Source organism: Nanorana parkeri, unplaced genomic scaffold, assembly GCF_000935625.1.
Source record: "Nanorana parkeri isolate BGI_ZX_2015 unplaced genomic scaffold, ASM93562v1 scaffold431, whole genome shotgun sequence".
NCBI classification, from domain to species: Eukaryota; Metazoa; Chordata; class Amphibia; order Anura; family Dicroglossidae; genus Nanorana; species Nanorana parkeri.
In genome coordinates this window covers 76179-84772 of record NW_017306699.1, presented here as the reverse complement: position 1 = coordinate 84772, position 8594 = coordinate 76179, and the positions used below count along the sequence as shown (strand labels likewise).

The following is an 8594-nucleotide window of genomic DNA, read 5'->3' as shown; positions in this document are numbered from 1 at the left end:
AACGTTGGAGGCAAACAATCGGGAATACAAACTTTTCTAGTTCAGCATGACATTTTGTTCTTAATCTTCTAAGTGTCCACTCATTTCCCATACATCTTTCTATCTGTGAATGTGTATTCTTGTGATATATTATTACTGTACACATAATTCCTGATTTGTTGCAAGCTACATGTTTACAAACAGGAACATTGCAGCTCAATTTTATTTGACATAAAGATTTCCCATATATGTCATCTTAATTTTGTTGACAAAACAAAAACAATCCTAGAATGAGTAAAAGCTAAAAGTCTGGAAAAGCAGCAGGCAGACAGGCAGTATCCAGAAGGCAGCGCATATAGAACCACAATGATTTATATAAATATAGCAAATCAATAGACAACTAGAAGGGACCAATACGCTTTCCATCCCAGCTCAATAAGCAGAGTTTCTATTTGCAAACTGCTGATTCCAGAACAACTCTGAGCATGATTCTGCTGTCTTCAGTAAGAATTCCTTGAGATGGCAGCAGGTTAAAACTGAACTCCAGGTAAAATCAAAAGTTTCCCTTGCAGTGGGAAGGGTGAATGCTCTTTTTGTTTTGGGGAACATTAAAATGCAGTTTTACTTGCTTTATCCCTCGCTTTCCCAGCAGACTGGCTGTACTTTACTGTTTTGGCTGCAGAGTTATGCTGTAAAAGAGTGACACTCTAGTGGACATTGCACAGTGGTCAGGGTCCTGGTCAGGGTCCCAGTTGGAGTTATCATACTTTTCCAATATGGGGGTGGTTGTTAGCCCATACATGTTGTATTGCTATTGATCTCAGAAGCTTATAAAATGGTTTAGAGATAGGGAGAAGCCCTGTTAGACTATCCATTTTTAGAATGTTGATTCTATAAAACCATAAACGTAAGAGCTTTTTTTATATTCTACAGAGATTTATTACAAAGCCCTGGTTCACTGTATATAATATATAAATGATTAGGTTCAGTTAATCTAACTAAATATAGCTCCCAAGGAGTCTTGTTAATAAGAAACCATTAACCTTTTTGACCTAAAACCCACTGTCCCTTTTCTCCATCCTAACTGTCTCTCCATTCATGTTTCATGGCCATAGCAACCAGTCACTCAAGCATGTTTTCCCTTTCTGTATTATGCTAAAATTATGGTAGAATTTGCTTGTTAAGGACAGTAAGATGACTCCCACAAATACCTGATTGATTTGAATTATTTTATGAGGTATTTTGTAGTATTTTTTCCTAACAGAACTCATGGAACTACCCCTAAGCGATGTCCCTCTTTACCACACAGTTATAAAAACTGAGCATCAGTATTTGATACTGCTTTGTTCAATGCAGCCTACTATAGTCATTGTGCAAGCTGCCTTGTACAAGTGCTGGAAACAAACTCAATGAACCTAATGGTATTTTAATTGCACACATATGTTTAGTACACATTACAGATAAACAAAAATAATAAAGCATAAACACGCTCCCTCTCCCCTTACACACATGCAATGCTCCCAGACATTTACAATAAAATGCATCCTGACATCCCTTTAGATGTACATGCCCCCTCCTTATCCCTGTCTCTCCTTACAAGTAAAACTCCAAGTAAAACAACTGTTTTGCAAAAAACCTCTAAAAATAGAACATGTATCCCAGATGGAAGATGTAATATAACAGTGTTTAGTCTTTGCATGGTCTTTTACTTGCTCCCAAAGATCCATATAATGCGTACGCGTCGGTGTGCATTGCGCAGGGATGGTGTGATTGGTTGTTGCAATGCTGAGTGATATCTCCTTCACACACTGTACCGATGCACCCCATAATGGGCTGTTATAATGCATCGCAGTGTTTATTTTTTTCCTCTTCTAACTTTATTTAAATTACACTTTTGTTCAACTCTATGTACTGCTTTTAGCATTGACTATATACATATTTGTCTGGGGGGGAGGGGAGGGATAGGTACCAATACTTACCTTATTTGTCATGTTCCTAGGCAACTATTGTTCTCCTCCACTGTCCGAAGCTCTGGTATGGCAGGCCCTCATTATCCTCCTGACTGATGGTTTTGTGTTGCACGTGATAATGTCAGAGAGCTGTAACCAGCCGGGCAGTATAGTGAAGCATCTTTCGGGATGCTTCAATACACTGGAATCACTGCAACACGTATCTTTGAATCATTGCAATTTAATTTTTCATTAATTTACTAATGCCCTCCTGTGACCCACAATCGCCATCTAGCGGGCTACTGCCTGCTATATGCTAACAGTGCAAAACCATGCTGCAGCCAGGAAAGATCCCAACAATATGCCTCTCCAGAGCCAAAGCCAACTGTGCCCACCCCTTCCCGTGTCTCTCCCTCCAATGAGCGCTGAGGATGGGTTAAACCTGCAGGTGACAGTCACTTCTCTCTACAGGGAGAAGACCGTGACATGAGCAAAGAGTGGTTTGTGGTCGCTCTGCTCTCGATCTATAGAGCTGGCATGTGACACCTGCAGTGTCGCACACCGGCTGTAAGTATTGGGAAGAGTACATTTTACTCTTCCAATACTTCTCCTTTAACTAAGGTATGCAAGTGAGCCACTGGCGACTGGTTGATAACAGTGTAGAATAAGTGTAAGTATATGGTTGTGATAATATATTAATCAAAAAAAAACAACAATAAAAATGTTACTTTGCAGCACTGGGGTCCTGGGGGCTTGATTCCCGGCCAGCACACTAGCTTCACAGAGTTTGCATGTTCTCCCTGTGCTTGCATAGGTTTCCTCTGGGTACTCTGGTTCCCCCCCCCCCCCCCCCCCTCCAAAGGAATGCTGGTAGGTTAATTGTCTCCTGTCTAAATTGTCTCCTGTCTAAATTGGCCCTAGTATACTGTATGTGTATGTGCATATATGCATGTTAGGTAAGGACCTTAGATTGTAAGCTGCTTGAGGGCAGGGATTGATATGAATGTACAAAATTTGAAAGTCCTGCGTAAATTGTCGGTGCTCTATAAATAAACCAAATAAATATTATTACCTGTCAGAAATGAGTTTTAAAAAGCGTGAGGATTCTATATTACTATTTTTTTTTTTACCATAAGCAGGAATGTAGACCTGGACCAGCAATTTGGCAGTTCTGACATTGATTAGAATAACTAATGTTCCTGGGTGACTCACAAAGTGACTGGTTATTTTTTTCCTATCATGGGAATGTGTCCTTTCAACATTTCTGGTAATGTTGACAACTATGCTCTATTCCCAGTAGATTAACATTATCTGAAATGAAAAGCTACATTTCATCCTAACCTTTGCACTTGTCACCAATTTTAGTATGCAATATGAGTGCAAAACAGGACTGGTGAGGTTTGCACTCCAAGGCTTCTAGTTAAATGTTTAATTGAAATCCATATTGGACCTCTGCCTGTAAATTGTTAGGCAATGATGGTGAATAAAGAATGCTAGATTTTCCATCCTGGGAGAGTGAGAGCTCTGCTTCTGCAGCTGTACATCCAATGCATTGTGTGCGCAGTACCAGTCTGCACCCTCTAGTGGCCAACAGTCAGAACAACATATCATTCACATTTAAGGGGCGCTGGGGATGCCTTTTTGAACAAAACACCAGCATGAGCTGCCAGTTAGTGAACTGGTTTTTATTGCGCATGTGCAGCCTGTCTTGGTAGGACAGTTCTGCTGTCATAATGGCCAGCATTAGTATGGGACTATGCATGAAGAAGAAGCTGTAGCATTGAAGCAGGTTTCCTTTTTTAGTCCTTATGGATGCTATGAGCACCAGGAATCACCATTGTATTTTTACATCAAGATCCTTTTTGTTGTTTTGCTGCCAAGTAGCAGGACACTGACCCCTGCAGCATGCTGACTCAGCAGCGGTCACAGCGCACTGAGATCCCAGCTGCAGATTCAACGGGTGAGTGCAAACTGACAGATGCCATCTATAGCTGGTAAAGCACAGCTTCTTCACATCTGACACTGCATGGGTTAAATGCACAGCCAGTGGGCTTTGTTTGCACACTAAGGAGGTGGAAGGTATCATTTGCAGTGCAATGACATCAGCAGCACCCTTTCCCTGCTGTAGTCATTGTGACTAATGGGGCTGTCAAGTTGGTCTAGCATTTTCCATTTAATTGGAAAACAGAAGGATTGTATCTGCTAAAGTGTATTTGTATTTTAGACTACCCACATTCACACCTGCACGTTCCGTGAATGCACGCCAAACGCGTGCTTTGGCATGTGTTGACAGAAACAGTGCGAAACATGCTTGTGTTGCCATTGATTTCGAATGGCACCCCAAGCACGGCCAGGAAGATGCACGTTTTTCCTCCGCGTTTGAAGGATTAAACACAAAACACGGAAGGCATGTCACAAAATTTGCTACATGAGCTTTTTTGCTGTGTTTGTTGCACGTTCATACCCCATTGAACTCATTGCAAACGCGCGGCAAATGTGAAAATGCACATTCCTGGAATGCACAGGTGTGAATGCGGGCATATAGTTGTCATGCACTTTGGAGATGACATCCAAATGTGTATGTGTACAATTCTAGGTTACCATGGTCACTGGTTTGAGCATCTGCAGAGTTTGTTTAGTAAATATAGTAGAATGATGCCTTGTGTATAGTTTTAAGCGTGTATCACTACATCTATTTGTTTGTCAATACTTTTATGTGTAACTATTACTGATTATATCAAGACATATATATATAATTTATTAAAACATCAACATACTGTTCAATTCTATATATGACTTTAAAATGAATGTTTATGTCCCCTCTGTGAAAAAAATGTCAGTGTTAAATACAGATGTAGCTAGTATGTAGCTCAGATCAGAGGAGCTCGGTCCATGTTTTTGTCTCAGCTTAAGCAGGTCAGTAACAAGGCACATTGCATGATCCAGTACAGGCTGCCAAGTGCGCTTCAGTTTCTTATAAACACATGTAAATACTAGACTGTCAGCCTGTAGGGCCTCTTCCCCTGGGTCATATTATTTTCTGGAGTTTGTAACTTAGGCCCCTTTCACACAGGCTGATCCGTGCACGGATCCTCTCCTGATCACAGCAGTACGGAGCAGATGTCGCCGCTGTGAACAGTTTTTTCCGTGTGTACAGTTTTTTCCTCCATCTTGCGATGGAGGAAAGAACTGCAATTACCAGGCCCTATGTCTGTCTATGGGGAATTGGGGTGTCATTTACATCAGATTACCCCGATCCGGCACGATCTGTTCCGTCAAAGCGGAACACTGTTCCGTTTATTTTTCCAGACCTGGCCGGAGTCGGGGGTAACCAGGTGTAAACAGAAGCCCGTCTGTTTACACACAGCTGCCCATAGACTTACTTTGGGCATCGGATCGGGTCCGCCTGTTAGGACCCATTTGGACCGGCCTTGTGAAAGGGGCCTTACACTCTCTATTATTCAGACATCCCAACTCTCCCGGACACTCTGGGAGTCTCCCGCTATTAGATAGTGGCTCCCGGCCGCCCGGGAGAGAGACACTTCCTCCCGGAAAGGTTTATCTGCTCGATCGAGCATATAACCCTTTCCCTGCGATCGTTTTTTTTTTCTTTTCTGACATCGGGAGCCGCGGCCCGTCGTCAGTCAGAAAAGAAAAAAAAACGTATACAAATGCATAGCTAGCTTCCTATTGGTAATGCACCCGCCCACTGCTGCTGTCAATCAGCAGAGGGGGACCTGAATTTTTCTATCAGGTCCTCTTCTGGTGATTGAAAGCAGCAGAGGGCGGGTGCAATAGCTAGTTTGCTATTGGCTATTGCAAAGTGCAATAGCCAATAGGAAGCTAGCTATGCATTCTTATGCCTTTTTTTTTTATTCTGACGACTTCAACTGTCAGACTACAAAAAAAAAAAAAATCAGAAATAAAAACCTACAGATAGCAAAGAAGCTATTGCTTCCTGTGCTATCTGCCATCATTTCAGGGGGGTGCTCTCTCCCAGACCCCCCTAACCCCCCCTCCGTGGATGGTGGGGGGGAGAGGGCACCTCCCTGAAATGAGAGGGACACCTCCCTAAAATTGCTTCTTTCAGGTTGGGATCCCTGATTATTTAATGTACAGTGCTGTTATATGTTGGCCCTTTTATAAACCATTATAAAATACTACTAATACTATCAATGAATATATACAATTTAAATTATCTGAAAAAATAATAATAATTTATCTATCTGTTGCCATAAACTGATTTTTACTATTTAATCTATACTCATAAAATTCATATAATACAAACAGGTGAAATCTAATGTTTTATTTAAATAAAAGACATAATAAACTAACAGCTCTTTCTACTTAAAGGGAAATGCAAGAGCCATCAGTGGGGCTGCGAAAAAACCACTTTGTTTTCGAGTCAGGTTTTGACCTTGTGTTCAGAAAAAAAAAAGTGCATTTATGACCTTTCCAATGTAATTATCATTGAAGCTAATACAAGAAGACAAATGTAATTCCAGACCAGTATTGAAGATGTAAGAATTTACTGAAAAATCAGGTAATCAACCCAACCCTATGGTGACCTAGTGGTAATTGCAGAATGTCTGCAATAAAAGTGGATTACATTAGAACTCAGGTCTCATAATGAGAGCAGTTACAACACACATTTTTCTGCATTCCAGGCAGATATAGAAGGCACCAATAAATGCAGCTTCTTTTTATTAATACATCACTGAATACTTAAATGCAAGCAGTGTAAGCACCTGAATGTGACTTAGTATCACTATATTGTAGTCCCCTGTACAGTAGAGCCCAGACTTGGAGAGGGAGAAGCAGCACAAGGAGCCGATCAGCTGTGTTGCATTGCTCAGGTGCTAACAAGGAACATACTGATAGGAGGAGAGAGTGCAGTGACAGTCATACGTGACAGCTCATCAGTGTCATTCACACTTTGAGAGGAGGAACAAGACTTATAAGTGTTACTTAACTGCAGCAGAGAAAAATGAGGTCTCTTGTCCTGATAGACAGGGCTGACCTGTGCAAAGCTCAGGACTGGATGGACAGAAATACAAATCCTTCATTCGCTGTTTGCATGGAGCTCAGCTTTAATTTCCAGGAGCACACCACCATTTTGAAGGTTTGACCCTGGCAACCACTGACAGCCAGAAATGTACTGAAAAAAACTTTTTGCAGATGCAGATCCTTTGAGATTTTTTATTAATACACTGATACACAGCCTTAACGTTGAAATATTTATTTTAAACATTTATAGTCGAATTTCTTACTAAATTAAAAAAATTATAAAAAAGAACTCCAGTGGAAAAGCAGGACATTGAAATCTAATCAATCACTACTGTTTTCCATGCAGTGAGCAGCAGTTAATAAGTACCTGTAGGCCACATACTGGAAACCTTTGTCTCTGTCCAGTACCTCACTTCTATTGATAGGCCAGCTTGTAGAGCAACACTAAGGGAAACTGTGACTAATATCCTCCTGTGACCAAAAACTAAGCATATAGCAGGCAATTGCTCGCTATATGCTGACAGCGCAGAGCTGCACTGCAGCCGGGAAAGATATTGTCGGGATCCCCCCCCCCGCTGCCTTACCAGCTGTGCCCGTCCCCTCTCCCATCTGTCCCTCCAGTCAGCTCTGGAGGAACATAGAGGGGAGGGGGGAATCCATATGGGGACCGGTGACTGTAGTCACCACTCTCTGCAGGGAGAAGATCATAAGCTGAGTGATCAGCAGTATGTGATCGCTCAGTTCTTGATCTATTGAGCCGAAGTGTGATACTGGCAATGTCACACGTCGGCTGTAACTATGGAGATGAGGGCATTTCACTCTACCCATAGTTCTCCTTTTAGTGCAAAGAGTAATAATGTTTGGCTTGGAGGAAACCATAGCAAACCAATACATTTGATCTTTTGTTGGTCAGAATAGTAATTTGTATTGGTTACAACTAAAGTCACCACCCTTTCTGGAAAAAATACCAACATTATGATCCTTTTCATATTAATAACATTGTAAAAAGGTCACATTTTACTGACTGGTAATACACAGCCAGGTGATAACACTAGTTCGAATTTTATTAAACATGTCTTATCTATTTTTACCATCTGTGTAGAAATATGATACTGGTCAATCCGAAGAAGGGATTGCCACACGTTCTCAATGCAAATGCCGTAAGCAGTATTTTACCAAATGAAACGGGATGTTAACAGCAATTACCACAAACACGTATGTAAAAGTCATTTTCACAAAGATTATGATACAGGCTATCATATATAATCTTACTTATTTTTAATGTACTTTTTGTATTTTTCCCAGATCTGTGCAGTAATCCATTGTGAAGCTTTGCCTCTCTGCAGGAGCTTCCTGTAATAAAGTCCAGTCACTGCTGCTCTCTCTCCTTGTGCAGGGTGACTGATCCCATCTCTCCTCCCTCCTATAGATTTCTGCAGGCAGCCTGTAGTGGGTGGGGTCAGCTAGGTCCCTCGCACAGCTCTTCTCCTTATACAGGCTCTGACCTTGGTACCTGGTACCTTGGTAATATCTGGGCTTGTAAAGGTATTTGGTACACAAGATTTATATCTATTGTGGCTATATTAAATTAATATTTAAATGCAAGCTCAGCTTATGCTGCAGTCTGACACCCCCCCCCCCCCCCCCAAACAGAACATG

At 41.4% G+C, this 8594-nt stretch overlaps 1 protein-coding gene across 1 annotated transcript in view; it reads left to right on the top strand.

Moving 5' to 3' along the window:
* The first annotated feature begins 3625 nt into the window (after positions 1-3625).
* TMEM255A (transmembrane protein 255A) overlaps positions 3626-8594 on the top strand; it is a 60158-nt gene continuing 55189 nt past the window's right edge. The window contains exon 1 of the mRNA XM_018560086.1: positions 3626-3888. Coding sequence (XP_018415588.1) covers positions 3834-3888 — 55 coding nt within the window. The 5' untranslated portion in view covers positions 3626-3833. The remainder of the gene's footprint in view (positions 3889-8594) is intronic.